The 26,383-nt window shown below is 38.3% G+C and overlaps 1 protein-coding gene across 1 annotated transcript in view; it reads right to left on the bottom strand.

Annotated features, from left to right (window-relative positions):
- Window positions 1-232: 232 nt before the first annotated feature.
- Window positions 233-26,383, bottom strand: part of LOC138439819 (hyaluronidase PH-20-like) — a 63,625-nt gene continuing 37,474 nt past the window's right edge. Inside the window, exons 6-8 of the mRNA XM_070292396.1 lie at window positions 7,408-8,360; window positions 6,629-6,718; window positions 233-844 (exon numbers count right to left, since the gene is read on the bottom strand). Of these exons, the coding sequence (XP_070148497.1) occupies window positions 233-844; window positions 6,629-6,718; window positions 7,408-8,360 (1,655 nt within the window). The remainder of the gene's footprint in view (window positions 845-6,628; window positions 6,719-7,407; window positions 8,361-26,383) is intronic.

Raw genomic sequence — 26,383 nt, 5'->3', positions numbered from 1 at the left:
GTCATGTCCAACTCTGTGCGACCCCATAGACAGCAGCCCACCAGGCTCTGCCGTCCCTGGGATTCTCTAGGCAAGAATACTGGAGTGGGTTGCGATTTCCTTCTCCAATGCGTGACAGTGAGAAGTGAAAGGGAAGTCACTCAGTCGTGAAGTTATAAACTATTATAATGCAAAAAAAAATCAAAACATAAAACATACAGATAGGAAACCTAATAATCACTGAATTTATATTTTAATAGTTTGTTTCATTTTTAATGTTTTGAATGTATAACTGACGGAATGTATTTTTCCAGTCAACACTCTTATGGCCCCTTTGGATGGTGTTGGAGAGGGCTTCCTCTGAAAGCCTGATTTTGAGGGACACATGATCTTTCCCAGGAACACGTGCAGATACTTTGGCAGTTGGTGTGGAGGATGAGACAGGGCTAAAAGTGGTAGAAGATATCTCTTTCTGGCTAGAAGAGTGCTCACTGTAGTCTGAGTTTAGAGAAGCTTTTATACAAATATCTTCAGCAAAACATACATTAATAGTACGAATGTTTTTTATATCCCTTTTTTTACAGTGGATGTTGGCATAACACCTGCAATAAAAACTTTCAGAAAATTGTAGCAGGTCTTCAAGTGTGGGTTTCCCATGTATGGTGTATTTTCCACGTCTCTGTCTTTGAATAGCAAAATTCATTGGGTTCAGGTGAAGATAGTCCGTTGAATTCCAGTCTTTCCTTGTACACACTCCTTTCTCGTGGCAAAGTACTTGGCTACACATTTTGGCTGCTAGAGTGACGTTGATTATATAAGGATTCAGTATAGTATTCAAGTAATTGTCTAGGTTCATGCAAGATTGCTGTAAAACCGTAAGAAGGTCAGATTGTTAAGATCCAAGTGAGTTCATATGTGAATTAATTCACTATCTTAAGCAATTTTTTTCATGGAATTCTCAAGGCAAGAATACTGGCATGGGTTGCCATTTCCTCCTCCAGGGGATCTTCCCAACCCAGGAATTGAACCCAGGTCTCCTGCATTACAGGCAAATTCCCTATCATCTGAGCCACCAGGGAAGGCCAAACAATTTCTAAAGAAGCATACACATAAAAACCAGACTCAGTAAGAGTAGGAAATGTTTTTATCTTGCTTTACTTTAATAAGCCAAACAATTCCAACTGTTCTTTGTAACATTTGTAAGTTTCACATGCTATTTCATGTCACTAAATAATTAACCAGTTGAAGTTTAATATACCCAGCCTTGGGCTTCCTCACTAATTCCTACACTAACAGGGGTGGAAGTGTGGGTGGAGGGATTAGAGCATGGGGTCTGGAGTCCTTCTGCCCAGTTTGGAGTCACAGATCCATGAATAGCTAGCTGTGTGAGCTTGGGAATCCCTTAACCTTTCTTAGTTTCCTTTCTGAGTGACCTTGTAGAAAGTAATTAAGCTGGCTATGATTCAGCTTCATCATTGCAAAATACAGATGATTATAACACTTACCTCATAGAGTTTTTGTGAAGATGAAAGGATGCAATGTATGTAAAATGGCTAAGCACAGAGCCCAGGATATCAGTGATTACCTCTCAAAGTATAAACACTATAAAGTACAAATAAATGTGATAAATATCACATTTGTCAGACATGTTTGGGCATTGTGAAGAGTGGTTTCTAAACTGCTAGCTCAAAACAACTAAACAGGTTCAACTGAGTTTTTTGTTGTTAGTAGCTAAATTGTGTTCCATTGTTTGTGACCACATGAACTGTAGCCCTCCAGGTTCCTCTGACAACAGGATTTTCCAAACAAGAATAACGGAGTGGGTTGCCATTCCCTTCTCCAAGGGATCTTCCCAACCCAGGTATCAAACACATGTCTCCCATGTCTCCTGCATTACAGGCAGATTCTTTACCACTTAGCCAACAAGGAAGCTGTCAACTGAGTATATATTAAGTGTTATGTATATTGTCGCTCTTCTTATTTAACTTCTATGCAGAGTACATCATGAGAAATGCTGGACTGGAAGAAACACAAGCTGGAATCAAGATTGCCAGGAGGAATATCAATAACCTCATACATACAGATGACACCACCCTTATGGCAGAAAGTGAAGAGGAACTAAAAAGCCTCTTGATGAAAGTAAAAGAGGAGAGCAAAAAAGTTGGTTTAAAGCTCAACATTCAGAAAATGAAGATCATGGTATCCAGTCCCATCACTGGGGAAATAGTGGAACAGTGTCAGACTTTATATTTTTGGGCTCCAAAATCACTGCAGATGGTGACTGCAGCCATGAAATTAAAAGACGCTTACTCCTTGGAAGAAAAGTTATGACCAACCTAGACAGCATATTCAAAAGCAGAGACATTACTTTGCCGACTAAGGTCCGTCTAGTCAAGGCTATGGTTTTTCCAGTAGTCATGTATGGATGTGAGAGTTGGACTGTGAAGAAGGCTGAGTGCCGAAGAATTGATGCTTTTGAACTGTGGTGTTGGAGAAGACTCTTGAGAGTCCCTTGGACTGCGAGGAGATCCAACCAGTCCATTCTGAAGGAGATCAACCTTGGGATTTCTTTGGAAGGAATGATGCTAAAGCTGAAGCTCCAGTACTTTGGCCACCTCATGCGAAGAGTTGACTCATTGGAAAAGACTTTGATGCTGGGAGGGATTGGGGGCAGGAGGAGAAGGGGCCAACAGAGGATGAGGTGGCTGGATGGCATCACTGACTCAATGGACATGAGTCTGAGTGAACTCTGGGAGTTGGTGATGGACAGGGAGGCCTGGCGTGCTGCGATTCATCGGGTCTTAAAGAGTTGGACACGACTGAGCAACTGAACTGAACTGAACTGATGTATAATTCAAGTATGGTTGAACCATGACAGGTCTTTTGCAGATATACTTATTTGGTGGAGTATGAGTCACTAAAATGATTCATCTTGAAACTGATATTTTCTAAAACTGGAAACCTGTCCTTTTCAAAACATGGAAGGTAGTTTCTTTCTTTCATGATCAACAGTTCCATTGAGTGAATTGTTCATGCTCATCCTTCATTAGATCAAAGGAAGTTTTTGTTTGTGGTAGGTTGGCAGGCAAGTTGAGGAACCTTGGCAGCTTCCACTTGAATCTATATCTTGTTACCTTCTTGAAATGATGCCATCAATGGTAGGCAGAATAAGAGCCTTCCAAGAGTATTCATTCTCCAGTTCTATGGAACCTGTGGCTGTTTTACTTTACATGGTGAAAGGGGCTTTCCAGATATGATTAAGGTTGTGGGTCTTGAGATGGGGAGAGTCTACCACCAAACCACCCTGAACGTAACTGATCTCGTCTGATCTTGGAAGCTGAGCAGGGTCGGGCATGGTTAGTACTTAGACAGGAGGAGATGGGAGAATATCCTAAACCATCTGATGGGCTCAATCTAACCACGAGTCCTTAAAAATGTAGAAACTTTTTAGATTTGGATTTTTAAAATGAGTCGGGAGAAGGAGGACAAATACAAAAGTAAGGGACACTCAATCTGGCATTTCCGATTTTAAATGTAGATTGAGAAGACAAAAAACTAAAGAATATAGTGACCTTTAGAAGCTGGAAATAGCCGTAACCATAGCCAGTCAGAAAATAAAGATCTTGATGCTACAAACATGAGGAAATGAATTCTGCCAGCAACCCAAATAAGCAAATGAAGGTCTTTCCATAGAAAGGAACATAATCCTGCTGATATCTTGACTTTAGTGTATTAAGGTCCATGTTGGACTTCTGAAGTACCGAATTGTAAGAGAATAATTTTCTGTTGTTTAAACCACTGTTTGTTGTTATTTTTATGGCAGCAATAGAAAATCTCTTCTTAATTCTCCAGTAGCTTTACATAGAGTTTAGACTACAATTCACTTGTATACTGCCTGCTGGGGTGAAACCCCTCCTTCCTCTTGTACAACCCCCTTCACCCACTTGGCCTTGTTGTTTCACAGGTGCAGCAGGTACTAGTTGTTTCTCAAGTGTGGCAGGTCCATTTCAAACTGCACTTACTGTCCCCTCTGTCTAGAATTCTCTTTCCCTTATTTTTAACATAGCTGACTACATCTTGTCATTCTGATTGCAGTTTTAATTAGATAAGATCCTTCTCAGACACCTTTCTTGTCCAGTTTCTCACAACTATTTCAATTTTCTGCATAGAACTTATCACATAAAATATTTTTGCTGTTTTGTATTGCTTCTATTCCTCCAAGCTTCACAAAGGCAGGGACTTTATCAGTATTATTCAACATAGTATCACCAGTGTCAAGAATATATAAGAATTTATTCCAAGATCAGATGATATTGCAGTTAGGTACAGAGACAAGAACTAGACAAAAAGAGGAGAAAAAGAATTAGAATGTTGGAGAATCATTACCCTACTCAAGATATAGTCTTTGGAAAGATCTAAACCTGGCTCTCTAAGAGAAGAAAATCTATTTTGTAGCATTTCTCAAGACCCATGGTGTAAATACTCCTACCATGGCCCATTTTAAGCTACCAACCTGACACCACTGAGTGCAGAATTAGGACTCAGGTACCCCACCATTACACTGTATGGAAGTATGGGTGTGAAGTACACATCACTATATACCATTTCCAGTTATACAGGTACAATAGATGTAAATAACCCTGAAAGTATAAATAATAGGAAAATAAATAATTGATGCATTTTTAGTATTTATTACTTTTGTTTTTAACATAATTTTATTCTAAGTTTTCATAATTTAATGTTTAATAATGATTGTGTTTAACAAACATTTCACAAAATTTCTGAATATTTATCAGGTCTCATGAATTGGGACCAGGAGAAGCTGGCCCAGTCACAGCATTGGATCTACTAAGATGGAATGGAAGGAATGGTTTGCCTACATTCAATAGCCATTGTTTCAAGTCAATTCCAGTCATTGCAAGTAAACCTACAATTACCAGTTTCTCAAGTTGTCAGTAAATCAGAGGAAACACAAGCAATCCATGATTCTGTTGATTTCCAATGACATAGGAAAAGGCAAGGTAATGCCAGAATTAACATTCAAAATTATAAACTTGGAAAAGTAGCAGATATGTGCAGCATAAAGTCCATGGGGAACAATTTCAAGGCAGTGTTATTTCTATCCAGTAGAAAATCATCATATTAAAACTGAAGGACTGTCCCTGTGTAAATAATACTGGAGGTGATTTGAGAGTCATAGAAGAAGAGTGTGAATCTAAGATTAAAGTGCAATTAAAAACAAAACAAATGTGACAATTAAATAGTTTGCCATGCCATCCTACTAATTGGAGAATGCCTCATTTATTCCTCATCAAAGTTCTTAATTTTAAAAAGAAGGAGTTCTTAATCTTTAAAAAAAGGAAGTAGTATAGGGAATTTATAAATTGTTCCATCATTGAATTATTAGGATCCTTGAGAAAGAGGTTTATAGATTTGAGAAAACAACTAATAAAAGTAAGGAATATTCTTAGGAGAATTATAATTCTTAAATAATTTTCTGACTTAAAAGATTTTGCAAAAGGGACATATACCTTTATCTGAACTTAGTTTCTATTACTTCCCTTAATTGGTGATCAAACCAGAGACAGTAGAATCTACCAAATGGGTTTGTGGGCTCAGATAACCTTGAAAGAATTTCACAAAGCCAAATATCTTTGTAAAGGAAGGGAAAATATGGCTAGTCTATCTGAAGGACAAGATATCAAAAGATATCTTCTGGTCTTTAGAGTATAAAGTTTGTTCTCTGCACATCCTAGGATAAAACCTCTGGGCCAAGAGCTTTATTAGACACCATGGCACCTATATCACTAGTATTCCCACACTGATTAGAGAAGTAAAAGTTTGGCTCCAACTCAGCAGTGCCCATGTAACTGCTCTACTCATGCTTTGAGTCAAGAATATTGAAGAGGTAAAAGATTAAAACCTGACACAGAAAATTGTTTTAAACAAGATGAAAATAGAGGAAGAGAGAAAAGGATTCGGTTGTGATAGTTAAAATGTATTACAAGAAAAGTAATACAATTCATTATAGATAGAACAAAATAAACATTTTTCCTAATAAAACATTTTTTACTGAAGATTTCACTTAAAATAGACTCTATTAAATATAATGTGTGGAAAATAAAGAAGGATTCCTTTCCCTCCCCCTTAGGGAAGCTTTGAACAATTCAATAAAATTTTCAGAAACTAACTAACTCCTAGCTTCCCCCAACTAGTTGCTGGCCCATGAAATAAACTGTCATTTAATGACTAAATAAATGAATAAGTGCTCAATAAACAGTAATTGGATGAACGGAAGCATGTGGGAATGTATATGGGCTAGTTGAGCTCTTCTGAGAAACAACACAACATGATATAGTAGAAAAAACCAAAACCACATAAGGAAATCAAAACTGTAGTCCTGTTTTTGCTACTTCTTAGTCATGTAGCCTAGGCATTTTCAATTTATCTCATCAAACTTCTGTTTCTTCACTGGAAAACAGCCTTACAATACAACCACACAAATGATAGTTTGATTTAGCCACTATTAATTGAGCACCTACTACTTTGTGCCAAAGATCATGTTTATTTTATTATTCAATCCCACAGAAACCCTGAAAAACATTAAAACCAAAAATATTTTCATCTATTTCCTACCATTTCAACTTACCCTAGTTAGGCTTAAGTTGAAGCTTCCCCACATTATAATTCCAGAAGCACCTAGAGCAATGCTCTCACCAATTGTATTCACAAGGTCATCCTGGCAAAGGTGAAGAGTTAACAGGGAGGAATAAAGTGAAATGTTATATGTTGGATGGTAACACCAAAGCCAAGAATGCTGATCCTACAAAAATTATGTAAATATTTCTCCACTATTCATTTCTATCTTTTAAGCCACCACTGTCTTACTATAACAAAAATTCAGATTTTCTGCTATTATTTAATTACTCTGACAAGAGAGCAGGTCTGTAAAATAAAAAATAAAAAGACTGAATTAATACATTATCTATATTATGAAATCCTCCATGGTTGCGAAGACATTATATGATTACATTAAAATGAAATATAGTCTTATTTATTTTACATCCATATAATGAGGCAGAACTACCTGAGTGCATATTCCTAAAGGTTGAAAAGTGAACGAGAACGTGTTAATGGCTTAGTTGTGTCTGACTCTTTGAGACCTCATGGACAGAGGAGCCTGGCAGGCTACAGTCCATGGGATACTCCAGGCAAGAATACTTAAATGGATTGCCATTCCCTTCTCCGGATCAGGGATCAAACTTGGGTCTCCTGCATTGCAGGCAGATTCTTTATTGTTTGAGCCACCAGGGAAGCTTAAAGGTTATTAAACCTAAATTTCACTCCTTTCAAAAATGATGTTCAGTTCCACTAAATGCCACTAAATGCGGACAATATTCCATAGCCTTCTCTCCTTGATTTTCTTACCTGAGAAAGGAATTTCGAAGACTTATTGGTAAAAACTGGACGAGTGTATACAAAAACCGGAAGTGGACTTTTAACACTGGCAATTTTAGACATCCGAATGGCTTCCTGAACACGATTACGAACAAAGAGGGCAGCTTGTGGAGAAGATTTTAGCTTGGTATTCAAATAAATAGAGGGGTAAAGGGCAGTGCTTTCCTTCCACAACCAGTTGAGTGCATCATTTCTTCTTTTCTCTACATCAAAGCAACTTCCATTGTAACTAGGTTGGTTATAACGATGATTGTAACAATCAGGAAAAAGATAATAACCCCATAAGCGTTTTGGCCGAAGTAACTTTCCCAATTTTAAAGTCTCTTGCATGAAGCTCTTTGCTGCCTTTTCAAAATCCGCTTTCGCTCTCTTGGCAGCCTCTTCCAAAGGAAGATGTGTATTTTGCTGCAGAACCAACTTAATAGACTCATTCTTGTAAACATGTTTAGGTTTCCAGTTTCTTGCCCAGGTAGGCCTCCAGTTTTCCCAGTCAATGACTGCCAAGCCCACGTTGTTGATTGGCATGTAATAGGTAATGTCTTTTTCAGCTTTGTCCAAATGTTTTTTTAAGGAACCCACCTGAGGGATTCCACCATTCTTATGGACACCTGTTCTTTCATTTATGTAAGGATAGTAGCCAAGCCTATCAGCATAAAATAATGTAATAAGTTGTCCTGTAACATCTTTTTGGGGGGTTCCTACTAAAGAGAAGAGGCTCAGATCTGGAGGCATGTCAAATATTTTACCACAACGGTCAGTTGGGGCATTCCAGGCCCATAGGAAAGGAATATTTGGAATGAGAGGGGGTGCTGTAAAGTCCAAAGCCAAACAACATGGAATCAGAAGGAAGGTGAACACTGCCTGGGGTGCTCCATCGGATCCAACAAAGTTCTTAAAAGAGATATACTGGTGCCTTAGCATTCCTACCGCAAAGAGTAAAGATTTGAAAAGCACTCTTTTTCTTCTACACACTTTGGTTTATCAAATATTTGATGTAAGAAATAAACACAGAAGAGAAAGTATGGAATGAAGCCACTTTGATGGATAAAAATGTATAATGATGATATGAATTTAAATATTATTCTTCTTGCTTCTTGTTTTAGCAATGTTTGCAAGTTGCTTCATCTGTAACTGAAAAAAGAAAAAAAGAAATGTAGAATATATTGTTATACTCATTTCTGCATAAGAGACTGTAAGCTTTACCAAGTTCTCAACTTCAAGTGCAGGGAATTTAATTCATTGTTTGAAAATGGAAGACTCCTGTGTTTGAATCCATAAAATCATTTTCTCTTATGCATGATACAAAACCTATAATAGCTAACAATTTTCTCATCTTTCCAATCATTATTGAATCTACAGAGAAGTGAATGAAGCTATTTTTCCTTGTGCTTTCCTAGTTGTGAAGAATGCTATATCAAGCAATGCCTTAGCAAAAGACTGTTAAGTAAAAATAAATTCCAATTTGAGCCTCTTAAGCTTGTTTGTTATTTCCTGAAAGACCACTTTATAGTGGTCTGCCAAAAAAAGTGAAAACAACCTCAGAGAATTTTTAGGTTTTATATATATATATATATATATATATATATATATATATATATATATTTGCTTTTTAAGGGAGGAGGAGGCAAAAATCACTTCTACCAGAGGTAATAACTCTAAAGTTTGCTTGAAACTATTAAATCAAACAAAACCTCCCACTGAAGGGTAAGCTGAAGTGCTATTTAGAATGATGCTCCATCATATGTCAAAGAAAGTGAAAGTGAAGTCCCTCAGTCCCATGCTCCTCCATCCATGGGATTTTCCAGGCAAGAGTACTGGAGTGAGTTGCCATTGTCTTCTCCAGGGGATCTTCCCAACAAAGGGATCAAACCCAGGTCTCCCGCATTGCAGGCAGATGCTTTTCCATCTGAGTCACCAGGAAAGCTCACTCTACTATATGTCAAAGTAATGTCCAATCATGTTTACAGTTGATAAAATATCTTATGAGATTATATCTTCCACTGAAAGGACTGGTTCAGGTCTTGCTTAATAAAAGCAACATATGAACTTTATTATTTTATAGCCTTTGATAATTGAGATTGTAGTGTCATTCTTATTGTCACAATATGAAATGTTAGGGTATATTTTGTGGTAAAATAAAATAGTCAAGGATAAGAAATTAAGCTATGTGTTATTTAACACTTGGTATCTGCAAAAATTACCTATAAGAAGGCATATTTAAATATGCTACATTTGTAGGAGGAAACTAGAATGTCTATTTTAATTAGATTAGTAGCATACTACTATATACAGGTACAATGAGAATTGTACCACTTTTTCCCACAAACATGTGACCTTATCATAGCAAATTATCCACTTATCCCCATTGCTATAAAAGGAATTACTCTAAAGAGGACATCATTAACAGAATAAAATAAAGTCCTAGGAATTGTTATAGTCTCATTCTTTGAAGATAATGGATTTTTTCCCCTTAATGTTTAGAACATGTAAAGGAACTAAAGATTTTCAGTTTAAACCCTTCTAAACTTCCTTATTTAGGACCTAGATAATCTTCACCGAAAATAATGGTGGAGGAAAAACTAATTCCTTTCAACTACCAATTACCAACACAAATGCCTGAATGGTAGCTAGTGAAACAAGTACATGGAATAAAGAAAGGATTGGATGTCCCTATATCTCAGTGAAGAACTAAGTTAGGCTTATTGAAATAACATTCAAACCTAATTCCCACATGGTCATTTTATATAAGGAAAACGTGGGACAGAATGAGACTATTAGGATGAATTCTACCCGCAGAAATCTTCGAAAAAGAATGGACATTTGTGTCTTCCTTATGAAGAAATAATGAAAGAGAGCAGATTGTTAAAAAAAAAAAAATAGACACTTCTATCCTTGAAAATCGTGAATCTAAAATTTAAAAAGTAATAAAGTTGTTGACATTTAAAGAAGGCTGGTACTCTACTGGGCTTAACATGCCCCGCCCACAACCCAAATACCCTTCCACCTCAAACCTCAGAATGTGACCTTACTAGAAAACAGAGTCTTTGCAGATAAAAATAAAGATATTAAGATGATATCATCTTGGATTTAGAGTTGAACCTAAATCCAGTGACTGATACTTAAATAAGAAGAAGAAAGGACACAAAGATAGAGAGATACAGGGAAGAAGGCTGTGTGACTGAAATAATGCAGTTATGGACCAAGAAATGCCAAGGATTTCCAGGAGCCAACAGAAGCTAAGCAAAACCAAGGAAAGGCTATTTTCTGGAGTTTTGAGAGGTAAAATGGCCCTTCTGACACCTTGATTTAGAATTGCTATCCTTCAGAACAGTGAGATAATAAATTTCTATTGCTGTAAGCCACCAAGTCCTTGGCAATTCATTACGGTAGCCCTGGGAATCTCATTCTAATCACCAAACATGAATAACAGATTGTAATTTCTACAAGTCTGTTTTCTCAAACTGGTTTCAAGAGAAAGGTTAGTATATTTATATGTATCATGAAGTAACTCATTTACCCAAACTGACCCCAAAACAACAAACCAGTGACAGATCCAGAACCTGCATCTTTCAGACTCATTCTGTGGAATAAAACCTTCTTGAAGTCTTCAGAGTTTAAGGGGAAAAGGAGAATTCCTTCATCCTTTGGGCCACATGATGTTTGTCAGCATAACCTCCTCAAATGTCACTGTTTCACACAAAGCAAGACAACTGGTACCTGTGTGAGCCAAGGTAATGATCAGAGTTCAAAGCGCACAAGGCCAGAAGACTCACTTGAAGTTGAATGCAGGTTTGAGTCCCAGAGATGAGAAGAGTTCTAGAGATATTTAATATCTCTGGGCAAATAGACAGATAGTTGAGAGACTAGGGTGTTAATATATAAGTGAGAGAAAAGAAAGAAGGCAGAAAGAAACAGTTTTAGGTCTAAAGTACAAAGGCAAGATCTCAAAATCACAGATCATAGATTTGTAGTCAAAGACTTAAATGAATCCCACCTAAACTGTTAGCAGAATCTTAGGGATTCTCAACATTCATTTCTGAGGCCCAGTTAGAAGAACCTGCATGATTCCAGAGCAATAGGAGTAGGAAAGGTACATTTGGGCTGGCTGAGGTTTTAATTGTCCCAAACACCTCTCAATATACTCGGGGCCTTATTACCTAAAGATAATAATAAAATCAGCCAATCATGAATGCAACATTCACTGAACCCCCATAGTATGCCAGGTACTGTGGCAAGCAGTAGTAACAAAGAAGAAGAAGAGGGGTGAGGGGAAGGAGAGGGAAGAGGAAAAGAAAAAGAAGGAAGATGAGATGAAGAGAAAGATGATAGCACACACTTGTTGACAGGTATTAGGAATGCAGAAACTGATGGCCAGATGTGAAGAGCACAACAGTGCTTTAGGATATGTTGAAAGCACCATGAAAGTCAAATACCAAAGATCTTTGGGTAGGTGAGCTATGACTCCACATAGAGAAAAATGCTCAAGCTGGACAAACCCAAGTAGGAGTGGGAGCTGGGAACGGAAGCAGGGATTAGACACAGAGGAATAGTGTTCGGAGCAATATATTCAATAATCCAGTAGGGAGAAATTTGAGGACATGAGAAAGAAAGATAATGTTGGCAATGAGGAGGCTCAGATATCATACCAAGGATTTCTCATTGTGGCCCTTAGACAAGTGACAGAATAAGTGAGAACGCAAGATGTGTGGAACTATGGCCAAGGTCAAAGGTCATATCCTGTTCTAAATAAACATCTGCTATTTGGCCTGAGTTGTTTGGAATGGTGCCAAATCCTTCAAGTTTTAATATGAAAAATTTTTAATGTGGACATAATTTTACATAAGGACAAATGTCTGTATGTATAAATGTTGGTAGTGTTCAGACATTGTAGAGAGGGGGTAAAATATAAGCTGACAGAGCTTTGGGTTGTCTATCAGGGATCTTTGCTCCAAATTAGTGTTTTGTTAGGGTAGTGACATGATCAGATTTGTTTCATAACAATTATTATAACCATGTTATAACCAAATAGAGAGAGGCAAGACAAAAGGAGTAGAAATAAGTTAGAGATTAGAAGAGTAATAGGAGGATTTCCCTGGTGGTCCGCACTTCCAATGCCAGAGGTGAGGGTTCAGTCTGTAGTCAGGGAGCTAAAATCCCACATGCTTCATGGCCAAAACATTAAACAGAAGCAACATGGTCACAAATTCAATAAACACTTTAAAAATGGCCCACATCAAAAAAATCTTTTAAATTTTACATTAAAAAAGAAGAAGAGTGATAATGATGGGGAAAGAACAAGACTTAACAGCCATTGGTCACCCCAATTGCATTTGGAAGATTAAGGAAGCTAGTAACTTGAGACTCCTTGGTTTCTGGCTGAAACAGTTCGAAGGGATCAGATTGAATCAAAAAGACAGTCACTCAATCTCTGTATCCCCATAATTCTCCGTCTGTTAGCAAAATAGTAACAAACTTGATAAAGATAATGGTAGTGAAATTTCCTATAAAAAGTAAAATACCTTAGATATCTGAAATATTTTTAAGCTGTTTTTTAGATGTCATTTTATGCCCTGTTCAGGTCTGCTACAAAATAATTTGGGTTGGGGAAGGGTGACTAGGTGGGAAGGAGAAGATTTGAGTTCAGGTAGAAAAGATTGGCCATGGATTAATAATTGTAGAAACTGGTGATGAAGATTTGAAGGTCAATTTTTTCTATTTCTGTGCATGTTTGAATTGAAGGAGATGAGGATGTGCCATCTTCAAATATGCCCCTTCAGCGTATTGATGATTTTGAGCTGAAGACACTTGAGAAACAGCAAGTATAGGAAAGACTTTCTGATCTCTCTATTTCTACCTAAAAGCAGGACACAAAATTTTCCATAAGAAAGATGCCCTCTATGGTACCAGAAAGATAACCTTCTTATCACTGGCAATGGGGAAACGATGCCAAGATAAAATCTCTTTTATCACCTATGAGTTTCCTTTTATGTCTTCTTTCCTTAGGACCTCCTCAGTCTCCATTACCTCACAGTCCCCAGATCAACCAAGCATGATAAAGGCACTGTTACATACCCAGCAAACAGCCTCTAGCCTCATGATACTGAAAGGGATTATATATATATACAAATTATATTCATAAAAACTTTGGGAACCATTCTTTACCATGAAAAATAAAAAGCATAATTCCAAGTGAAGCAGCAATTCCCAGATGTATTGCCCACATAGCACTTATACACTAATCATATCAGAAAGGCATCTGCCCTTTCTGAACTGTTTAGTTTATCACTTCAACCCAAAGGCTGACTTCTACCTCCAGTAACAAGTAACAATGAATCCAAACTGAATTCTGAGTAAACTTCTGAAATAAGAGACCAGTGTAATATCCTCAAAGTAGAAAAATCCCCAAATCAGTTTCTTCTTTGAAAGCAGAATTTTATGTTTTCTGGAAAGAAAGGTGCTTTCAAGCAAGACATTTTTCCTAGAAAATTTCACATTAAGCTATTATGTTTTAAAATGTAACTTGGCCAGAAATAGGTAAGGTGATAAACTTGGTTCAATAAGAGAAGTTAGTAGTATTTTGGGTGGCATTCCATCAGCTCCTTTTCCTTCCCCATTCCTATCATTATTATTACTATCATCATCAGTATTTCTTATTATTGGTTCCTTCCACTTTGTCTCAACTTTGTCAGTTTCTCCCCCAGATAAATTTTACACAGGTTGGAGATCCTCAAGACTAAAAAATATTGCTAATCCTTAATCTGTGTATTACCAACAAAGCACAAGTAAATGCAGAAAAATTTTCCTCCTAAAGTCAAAGACATAGCTTTAAAAAACACAGCACATTATACAACTTTAAATTTTTTTTTTTTTTCACAGAAAGCCATACATCATGTTCCCTATCAGGCTACACAGCAAAAACTTGAAAAGACTACTTACTTTTGAAGTGAAATTTAAGTTTTCTTCTGAAAAGTCTTTAGGTCAGAAACAGTTCCAGATAATCTAATAGTTCTGCAGTATTTAACCTGCTGGATGAGAAAAGACAACTCTTTGCCCAGTCAGTTAAAGAAAGACTTAATTTTTTGAGATGTTATTGTGTGATGGGGGAAAGGGGAATTTTGTATGTGTGTGTGTGTGTGTGTGTGTGTGTGTGTGTGTGTGTATTTCAATATGTGTGTTTGAATTCCAGAAAATTCAAGTGCCTTCCTAATAGAAAGAATTAGCCAGGATGATAAGTTAATATAAGAATGCTATAAATGTTTCATTGGCATTTGAAGTGAGTTTAAAAACCTGATGATAGAACAAACTCTTATGGCAGTCGTTTTGATGGTTGAAAATTTGTGATATAATGACAGATTTCTGCAGTGTAGTATAGATGAAGAATCAACTTTAAGACACTGGTTTCAAGGAAATATAGCATTCAGTGTAAAATTAATCTTTTACTACAAAATTTAAAAAATGAATTAGACTGAATATTTTCAAAATGATGAAGAAAGCCATATTTGATATTTGTTAGCCATAAGAAAATAATTTTCTGAGTTCTGCTTCATTCCATAAGGTGGGACTGGAGAAGGAAGAAGAGAAAAAGAAGGGTCAAATAAATAACACAGTTCCTCAAGAGAAGTCCCCAAAATCTAATTTTATTTAATTGCTGTAGTGGAACAAAAAGATATAATTTATACATCCTCATTTTATGCAATAAAACTTGTCCTGTTGAGCCATGGCATAATCAGAAAGTAATATAGTTAAGAAGCTAGGGGGGAGGCCCTAAGATGGCAAAGGAATCGGATGGGGAGAGGACTTTCTCCCCTACAAATTCATCGGAAGAACATTTGAATGCTGAGTATATTCCACAAAACAACTCCTGAATGTCGGCAGAGGACAACAGTTCAGTTCAGTTCAGTTCAGTTGCTCAGTCGTGTCAGACTCTTTGCAACACCATGAATCGCAGTGTGCCAGGCCTCCCTGTCCATCACCAACTCCCAGAGTTTACTTAAACTCGTGTCCATCGAGTCTGTGATGCCATCCAGCCATCTCATCCTCTGTCGTCCCCTTCTCCTCCTGCCCCCAGTCCCTCCCAGCATCAGTCTTTTCCAATGAGTCAACTCTTCACATGAGATGGCCAAAGTACTGGAGTTTCAGCCTCAGCATCATTCCTTCCAAAGAACACCCAGGACTGATGTCCTTTAGAATGGACTGGTTGGATCTCCTTGAAGTCCAAGGGACTCTCAAGAGTCTTCTCCAACACCACAGTTCAAAAGCATCAATTCTTCGGCACTCAGCTTTCTTCACAGTCCAACTCTCACATCCATACATGACCACAGGAAAAACCATAGCCTTGACTAGATGGACCTTAGTTGGCAAAGTAATGTCTCTGCTTTTGAGTATGCTACCTATGTTGGTCATAACTTTTCTTCCAAGGAGTAAGCGTGTTTTAATTTCATGGCTGCAGTCACCATCTGCTGTGATTTTGGAGCCCAGAAAAATAAAGTCTGACACTGTTTCCACTGTTTCCCCATCTATTTGCCATGAAGTGATGGGATTGGATGCTATGGTCTTCATTTTCTGAATGTGGAGCTTTAAGCCAACTTTTTCACTCTCCTCTTTCACTTTCATCAAGAGGCTTTTTAGTTCCTCTTCACTTCTGCCATAAGGGTGGTGTCTTCTGCGTATCTGAGGTCATTGATATTTCTCCCGGCAATCTTGATGCCAGCTTGTGCTTCTTCCAGTCCAGTGTTTCTCATGATGTACTCTGCATAGAAGTTAAATAAGCAGGGTGACAATATACAGCCTTGATGTACTCCTTTTCCTATTTGGAGCCAGTCTGTTTTTCCATGTTCAGTTCTAACTGTTGCTTCCTGACCTGCATATAGGTTTCTCAAGAGGCAGGTCAGAGGACATCAGGCACCCAGAAAAGCAGCCCATTGTCTTCGAAAAGAGATAGGAAAAAATATAAAAGATAAAAAGAGAGACAAAAGAGGTAGGGACAGAGATCCATCCTGGGAAGGGAGTCTTTAAAAAGAGAGAAGTTTCCAAACACCAGGAAACACTTTCACTGGCAACTCTGTGGCCAGCCTTGGAACCTCAGAGGGCAACATAACCGGGAGGAAAAATAAATAAATAATTAAAACCCACAGATTACATGCCAAATGGTAACTCCCAGTGGAGAAGCAGCACAGAAGCCCTCGGGGCTGGGCCGGGAGGCACGGGTTGCATTGCTTAGAGTAATGACCGGGCCTGAATGCCCCAAGGGCAATCTGAGGGAACTAACTTGAGATAGCAAACCAGACTGTGGGATAGCTACCCCATGAAAAGCCCTAACCTAAGATACTGCTAGGCCTGCTCACAGATCAAAGGACTGACTAGGGCTAGCTGGCTATGGACAGGCCCATCCCCCACTGGAGACAAGCAGGCGAGGGCACCAGAGCCAGAAGGGGGCAGTCTCGGCCCCAGCGAGGCATCATCTACCAAATGCAAGCAAGCTTCATTGCTAACCAAGACTTCTTGGGGTTCTGGATGGTCGACATCCGCCTGAGAAGGTGTGCGGGTTGTACACCCAGAAAACCGAGTGGCAGGGACAGGGGAGGTGATAAGTCGCAGTGACCACGCTCACCAAACACCTGGCCTCCTGAGCTACTCCGACCTGGGAAGGGCACAAAATGCAGGCCCAACCGAGTCTGAGCCTTTGAGGATTACTTGAGTATCTGAACCTAAGCGACTTAGACCTGGGAAATGCATGCAACCCAGGGCCGGCCTCAGACAGTTCCGGGCAGAGCAACCTAGAGCCTAAGCAGTGTAGACAGGGAAAGCACACATGCTGTGAGCAAGGACAAACCCAGTGTGGCCGAGACTCTGCGAGCACTCCCCACACACACTAGTGTTACTTGTTTGCAGTGTTCCTCCCTCCCTATAGCACAACTGAACAAGTGAGCCTAAAAAAGTGTCCACCGCTGCCCCCTTGTATCAGGGCAGAAATTAGACACCAAAGAGACCAGCAAACAGAAGAAGCTAAAACAGAGGGAACTGCCTTGGAAGTGACAGGTGCAATAGATTAAAACCCTGTAGTCAGCACCAACTACACAGGAAGGGGCCTATAGATCTTGAGAAGTGTAAGCTGGATCAAGGAACTATCTGAAAATGAACGGACCCCACACTGTCCACAACAACACCAGAGAAAGTCCTAGATATATTTTTACTACTATCATTGTTTAAATTAAAAAAAAATTTTTTTTTAATTTTTTAAGTCCTCTATTACTCCTTTAATTTTCATTTTTATAATTATCTTTAAAATTGTATTTTTGAGAATCCAACCTCTACTCTAGATTTTTAATCTTTGCTTTTTGGTGTAAAGGTCCGTCTAGTCAAGGCTATGGTTTTTCCAGTGGTCATGAATGGGTGTGAGAGCTGGACTGTGAAGAAAGCTGAGTGCTGAAGAATTGATGCTTTTGAACTGTGGTGTTGGAGAAGACTCTTGAGAATCCCTTGGACAGCATGGAGATCCAACTAGTCCATTCTGAAGGAGATCAACCCTGGGTGTTCTTTGGAAGGAATGATGCTAAAGCTGAAACTCCAGTACTTTGGCCACCTCATGCGAAGAGTTGACTCATTGGAAAAGACTCTGATGCTGGGAGGGATTGGGGGCAAGAGGAAAAGGGGACGACAGAGGCTGTAATGGCTGGATGGCATCACCTACTTTGTGGACTTGAGTTTGAGTGAACTCCTGGAGTTGGTGATGGACAGGGAGGCCTGGCGTGCTGCGACTCATGGGATCGCAAAGAGTTGGAGACGATTGAGTGACTGAACCGAACTGAAGAACCCAGTCTTCAGTATCCATTTTTACTTGAGAGCAAGATTACTGGCTTGACTGCTCTCTCCCCCTTTGGACTCTCCTTTTTCTCCACCAGGTCGCCTCTATCTCCTCCCTCCCCCTTCTCTTCTGTACTCAACTCTGTGAATCTCTTTGTGTGTTCCAGACTGTGGAGAACACCCAGGGAACTGATTACTGGCTGGATCTGTCTCTCCCGTTTGATTCCCACCTTTATCCTCCTGGCCACCTCTGTCTCCTTCCTCCCTCTTCTCTTATCTGTATAACTCCGTGAACATCTCTGAGCGGTCCAGACTGCGGAGAGCACATAAGGAAGTGATTACTGGCTAGCTTGCTCTCTCCTCTTTTGATTCCCCCTCTTCTTCTCCTGGTCGCTTCTATCTCCCTCCTCCCTCTTCTCTTCTCCATGTAACTGTGAACCTCTCTGGGTGTCCCCCACTGTGGAAAAACTTTCATCTTTAACCTAGATGTTTTATCATCAGTGCTGTAGATGGAGAAGTCTTGAGGCTACTGTAAGAATAAGACTGAAAACCAGAGGCAGGAGGCTTAAGTCCCAATCTTGAGAACACCAGTGAACTCCTGAAGCCAGGGAACGTTAATCAATAGGAGCTCGTCAAACACCTTCATACCTACTTTGAAACTAAGCACCACACAAGGGCCAACAGGTTCCAGAGCAAGACATACCATGCAAATTTCCACCAACACAGGAACATAGCCCTGAGCTTCAATATACAGGCTGACCAAAGTCACTCCAAAGCCATTGACATCTCATAACTCATTACTGGACACTTCATTGCACTCCAGAGAGAAGAAATCCAGCTCCACCCACCAGAACATTGACACAAGCTTCCCTAATTAGGAAACCTTGACAAGCCACCAGTCCAACCCACCCATAGCGAGGAAACTCCACAATAAAGAGAACTCCACAAGCTGCCAGAATACGGAAAGGCCACCCAAAGATGAAGAGGCAGAGAAATACCCAGCAGGTAAAGGAATAGGATAAATGCCCACCAAACCAAACAAAAGAGGAAGAGATAGGGAATCAACCTGAAAAAGAATTCCAAATAATGATAGTGAAAATGATCCAAAATCTTGAAAACAAAATGGAGTTACAGATAAAGAGCCTGGAGACAAGGACTGAGAAGATGCAAGAAAGATTTAACAAGGATCTAGAAGAAATAAAAAAAGAGTCAATATATAATTAATAATGCAATAAATGAGATAAAAAAACACTCTGGAAGGAACCAACAGTAGAATACTGGAGGCAGAAGATAGGATAAGTGAGGTAGAAGATAGAATGGTAGAAATAAACGAAACAGAGAGGGAAAAAAAAGAAAAATGAATTTTTAAAAATGAGGATAATCTCAGAGACCTCTGGAACAATGTTAAATGCCCCAACATTCGAATCATAGGAGTCCCAGAAGAAGAAGACAAAAAGAAAGGCCATGAGAAAATACTTGAGGAGATAATAGTTGAAAACTTCCCTAAAATGGGGAAGGAAATAATCACCCAAGTCCAAGAAACCCAGAGAATCCCAAACAGGGTCAACCCAAGGTGAAACACCCCCAAGACACATACTAATCAAATTAACAAAGGTCAAACACAAAGAACAAATATTAAAAGCAGCAAGGGAAAAACAACAAATAACACACAAGGGGATTCCCATAAGGATACCAGCTGATCTTTCAATAGAAACTCTTCAGGCCAGGAGGGAATGGCAGGACATACTTAAAGTGATGAAAGAAAATAACCTACAGCCCAGATTACTGTACCCAGCAAGGATCTCATTCAAACATGAACGAGAAATCAAAAGCTTTACTGACAAGCAAAAGCTGAGAGAATTCAGCACCATCAAACCAGCTCTCCAACAAATGCTAAAGGATCTTCTCTAGACAGGAAACACAGAAAGGGTGTATAAACTCAAACCCAAAATAATAAAGTAAATGGCAATGGGATCATATTTATCAATAATTACCTTAAATGTAAAAAGGTTGAAGGCCCCAACCAAAAGACAAAGACTGGATGAATGGATACAAAACAAGACCCTTATATACGTTGTCTACAAGAGACCCACCTCAAAACAGGGGAGACACACAGACTTAAAGTGAAGGGCTGGAAAAAGATATTCCATGCAAATAGAGACCAAAAGAAAGCAAGAGTAGCAATACTCATATCAGATAAAATAGACTAAAACAAAGGCTGTGAAAAGAGACAAAGAAAGACACTATATAATGATCAAAGGATCAATCCAAGAAGAAGATATAACAATTATAACTATATATGCACTCAACATAGGAGCACCACAATATGTAAGACAAATGCTAAAAAGTATGAAAGGGGAAATTAACAATAATACAATAATAGTGGGTGACTTTAATATCCCACTCACACCTATGGATAGATCAACTAAACAGAAAACTAACAAAGAAACACAAACTTTAAATGATACAATAGACCAATTAGACCTAATTGATAGCTATAGGACATTTCACCCCAAAACAATGAATTTCACCTTTTTCTCAAGTGCTCATGGAACCTTCTCCAGGATAGATCACATCCTGGGTCATAAATCTAGCCTTGGTAAATCCAAAAAAAAAAAAAAAAGAAATCATTCCAAGCATCTTTTCTGACCACAATGCAGTAAGATTAGATCTCAATTATAGGAGAAAAACTATTAAAAATTTCAACATATGGAGGCTGAACAACATGCTGCTGAATAACCAACAAATCACAGAAGAAATCTAAAAAGAAATCAAAATATGCATAAAAATGAATGAAAGTGAAAACACAACAACCCCAAACCTATGGGACCCTGGAAAAGCAGTGCTAAGGGGAAGCCATACAGGCAATTCATAGCAATACATGCATACCTCAAGAAATAAGAAAAAGTCAAATAAATAACCTAACTCTACACCTAAAGCAACTAGAAAAGGAAGAAATGAAGAACCCCAGGGTTAGTAGAAGGAAAGAAATCTTAAAAATTAGGGCAGAAATAAATGCAAAAGAAACAAAAGAGACCATAGCAAAAATCAACAAAGCCAAAAGCTGGTTCTTTGAGAGGATGAATAAAATTGACACACCATTTGCAAGACACATCAAGAAACAAAGGGAGAAAAATCAAATCAATAAAATTAGAAATGAAAATGGAGAGATCACAACAGACAACACAGAAATACAAAGGATCATAAGAGACTACTATCAGCAATTATATGCCAATAAAATGGACAACATGGAAGAAATGGACAAATTCTTAGAAAAGTACAACTTTCCAAAACTGAACCAGGAAGAAATAGAAAATCTTAACAGACCCATCACAAGCACAGAAATTGAAACTGTAATCAGAAATCTTCCAGTAAACAAAACCCCAGGTCCAGACAGCTTCACAGCTGAATTCTACCAAAAATTTAGAGAAGAGCTAACACCTATCCTACTCAAACTCTTCCAGAAAATTGCAGAGGAAGGTACACTTCCAAACTCATTCTATGAGGCCACCATCACCCTAATACTCAAACTTGACAAAGATGCCACACATACACAAAAAAGAAAACTACAGGCCAATATCACTGATTAACATAGATGTAAAAATCCTTAACAAAATTCTAGCAATCAGAATTCAACAACACATTAGAAAGATCATACATCGTGACCAAGTGGACTTTATCCCAGGGATGCAAGGATTCTTCAGTATCCACAAATCAATCAATGTAATACACCACATTAACAAATAAAATAAAAGCCATATGATTATCTCAATAGATGCAGAGAAAGCCTTTGATAAAATTCAACATCCATTTATGATTAAAAAAAAAAAAAACTCCAGAAAGCAGGAATAGATGGAACATACCTCAACATAATAAAGGCTATATATGACAAACCCACAGCAAACATTATCCTCAGCGGTGAAAAATTGAAAGCATTTCCCCTAAAGTCAGGAACAAGACAAGGGTGACCACTCTCACCACTACTATTCAACAGAGTTTTGGAAGTTTTGGCCACAGCAATCAGAGCAGAAAAAGAGATAAAAGGAATCCAAATTGGAAAAGAAGAAGTAAAACTCTCACTGTTTGCAGATGGCATGATCCTCTACACAGAAAACACTAAAGACTCCACCAGAAAATTACTAGAGCTAATCAATGAATATAATAAAGTTTCAGGATATAAAAGCAACACAAAGAAATCCCTTGCATTCCTATACACTAATAATGAGAAAATAGAAAGAGAAATTAAGGAAACAATTCCATTCACCATTGCAACGAAAAGAATAAAATACTTAGGAATATATCTACCTAAAGAAACAAAAGACCTATATATAGAAAACTATAAAACACTGGTGAAAGAAATCAAAGAGGACACTAATAGATGGAGAAATATACCCTGTTCATGGATCAGAAGAATCAGTATAGTGAAAATGAGTATACTACCCAAAGCAATCTATAGATTCAATGCAATACCTATCAAACTACCAACGGTATTTTTCACAGAGCTAGAACAAATAATTTCACAATTTGTATGGAAATAGAAAAAACCTCGAATAGCCAAAGCAATCTTGAGAAAGAAGAATGAAACTGGAAGAATCAACCTGTCTGGTGTCAGGCTCTACTACAAAGCCACAGTTGTCAAGAGAGTATGGTACTGGCACAAAGACAGAAATATAGATCAATGGAACAAAATAGAAAGCCCAGAGATAAATCCATGCACCTATGGACACCTTATTTTTGACAAAGGAGGCAAGAATATACAATGGAGAAAAAATAATCTCTTTAACAACTGGTGCCTGGAAAACTGGTCAACCACTTGTAAAAGGATGAAACTAGAACACTTTCTAACACCATACACAAAAATAAACTCAAAATGGATTAAAGATCTAAACGTAAGACCAGAAACTATAAAACTCCTAGAGGAGAATATAGGCAAAACACTCTCTGACATAAATCACAGCAGGATCCTCTATGACCCACCTCCCAGAATATTGGAAATAAAAGCAAAAATAAACAAATGGGATCTAATTAAAATGAAAAGCTTCTGCACAACAAAGGAAACTATAAGCAAGGTGAAAAGACAGCCTTCAGAATGGGAGAAAATAATAGCAAATAAAGCAACTGACAAAGAATTAAACTCAAAAATATACAAGCAACTCCTGCAGCTCAATTCCAGAAAAATAAACGACCCAATCAAAAAATGGGCCAAAGACCTAAACAGACATTTCTCCAAAGAAGACACAGATAGAAATGGAGAAGAGTATTAAACCATATTTAAGAATATAAAAAAAGAAGACATGCAGATGGCTAATAAAAACATGAAAAGATGCTTGACATCACTCATTATCAGAGAAATGCAAATCAAAACCATAATGAGGTACCGTTTCGCGCCAGTCAGAATGTCTGCTATCCAAAAGTCTACAAGCAATAAATGCTGGAGAGGGTGTGGAGAAAAGGGAACTCTCTTATACTGTTGGTGGGAATGCAAACTAGTACAGCCACTATGGAGAACAGTGTGGAGATTCCTTAAAATACTGGAAATAGAACTGCCATACGACCCAGCAATCCCACTTCTGGGCATACATACCGAGGAAACCAGAATTGAAAGAGACACATGTACCCCAATGTTCATCACAACACTGTTTGTAATAGCCAGGACATGGAAGCAACCTAGATGTCCATGATAGGATAAGATAGATATCCTAGATGGATAAGAAAGCTGTGGTACATATACACAATGGAGTATTACTCAGCCATTAAAAAGAATACATTTGAATCAGTTCTAATGAGGTGGATGAAATTGGAGCCTACTATACAGGGCAAAGTAAGCCAGAAAGAAAACCACCAATACAGTATATTAATGCATATATATGGAATTTTTAAAAATGGTAATGATAACCCTGTATGCGAGACAGCAAAAGAGTCACAGATGTATAGAACAGTCTTTTGGACTCTGTGGGAGAGGGCAAGGGTGGAATTATTTGGGAGAATGGCATTGAAACATGTATATTATCATATGTGAAATGAATCGCCAGTCCAGATTCAATGCATGATACAGGATGCTCGGGGCTGGTGCACTGGGATGACCCAGAGGGATGGGATGGGGAGGGAGGTGGGAGGGGATCAGGATGGGGAACATATGTACATCCGTGGTGGATTCATGTCAATGTATGGCAAAACCACTACAATATTGTAAAGTAATTAGCCTCCAATTAAAATAAATAAATTTATATTTTAAAAAAGAAGCTGAAAACCATAGTATAATTAAACATGAATTCTAAATATTGAAATCTTAAACAAGTTATATTGATATATTGTAAAAGGTATAAATATTCACCTATTGAAAATGCATGACAGGGTCAATATTGACAGTGTTTTCTTGAAAATAATAAAGCAATTCATCTTATTCTTGGACAACAGTTCCTTTGAAAAGTATGTGAATGTGCCTATTAAGGATTTTCTGTGTCCAAAATATTTTTGTACACTCTAGAGATATTATAAAAGGTGTACATAATATACCTTTAACTGTAGGATTAGGTTATTTTCAACTTTCTAAGCCACTTAGTTGATACTCAATAGATACACACAGGAGTTAGTTATCAAAGGAATGAACTCAACATACTTTGAATCCCAGTAAACTCAAAATCATGGCTTATGGTGACACTTTAAAATGAAGATTTTCAAACAAGAACAAAATGTGTCATTCAGAAGCCTCAGAACTATCCAACAAAAACCAGAACAAGACAGCAATTGAAGCAGTAAAAACAAATTTTTGAAGACAAACTACTGCAATAGGGGAAAAGAGACCTCAGTATACAACTGGGTTCCATTTTTTAATACAGCAAGGACTCTGAGAATTTATAACTGAGGAACAGGGGGCTAAGGGTGGTCAGTGGGTACAAAATTACTAAAGGAAACATCAGGGGTGAGGGGAGAGTCTGGCTAAAGTCACCTGATAGGATTCTTGCTGAATGCAGGCCAGGTGGTCAGATGTCATGTGGGGGATGGTGGCAGATGTGGAAGCTACATGTCCAGGGGATCAGAGAAGGATGCGGGATTCATGGTAAACTGCCTTCCAAGGGTTTTTCCTTTAATTGGACTCTATGAGGAAGGCCACTGAAACCCAGGGTTTGAGGCCATGGCAAAAAGATACCTCAGTGAGCCTGACAAATAGAGTCCAGTGGAGAATCTTTGTCAGCCCTGTTTGCAGCTGCAGAGTGAGTTAACTAGTTAATGAAATAAATGACTTTGATGTACCTGGAATTTCAGTAAACTCAAAATCATGGCTTGTGGTGACACTTTAAAATGAAAATGTTCAAACATAAACAAAAAAAAGTGTAGCATCCATAAGCCAGAATTCAAACATTACTCAGAAGACAAGTAATGTCTTCTATAGCCAAGCATGACATCCTGACACACCCAGATATGACAGAAATGAAGTAATTTAATCATGGAATAAAGCCATGAAGAGTCTCTAAATCCTAGAGGCTAATTAGAAGTACAGTAGCTTCCCCAGGGGTGCTCCTGTCAGACCCCAGGCTGAGCACCATGATGCCTGACTTGCAGTCATCCCACCAACATTCCACCAGGTAAATCTGGGACCAGGACTGGTTCTTCTGTGGTTCCAGTGCCTCAGCTGCCTGGTACTGCTTAGCAGGTTGGAGTTCAGGGCACACCGCCTGCTCCCAAAGATGCCAAAGCTGCATATTGATTATCTCTAATTAAAGTTACTTGGAAACCAGTGCATATATGAGCCCTTTGATCCTTTTTTGTCTCCCTAAATATAGGAGATAAATCTCCCTTGTGAAGAATACCCTCCCAGTAACTGGATGCTAATAGAAACATCCTTATCACCAGAGATAATTCATTTCAGGGCTGACAAGCCCATATACACAAACCCTGTTCCTTCTTTAATACTTTACTACTCAAGCCTAAACTTTGCTTAATTACCTTATTTATTAAGGCCTCAAACCTAAGCCTCTTTGTCTTGTCAAATGCTCACAAATGTATTGTATTGTTTCTTTACATAAAAAGATGCAAAATCTGCCTACTTCATATCACTCTCTGAGCATCATTTTATGATCTCTCATGCACATGAAATTTTCTCCTGCTAATGTGTCTTGTATAAATTTTATTACCAGTACAG

This window comes from Ovis canadensis, chromosome 4 (assembly GCF_042477335.2).
Source record: "Ovis canadensis isolate MfBH-ARS-UI-01 breed Bighorn chromosome 4, ARS-UI_OviCan_v2, whole genome shotgun sequence".
In the NCBI taxonomy this organism is placed as follows: Eukaryota; Metazoa; Chordata; class Mammalia; order Artiodactyla; family Bovidae; genus Ovis; species Ovis canadensis.
This window is presented reverse-complemented; position numbering and strand designations above follow the sequence as displayed.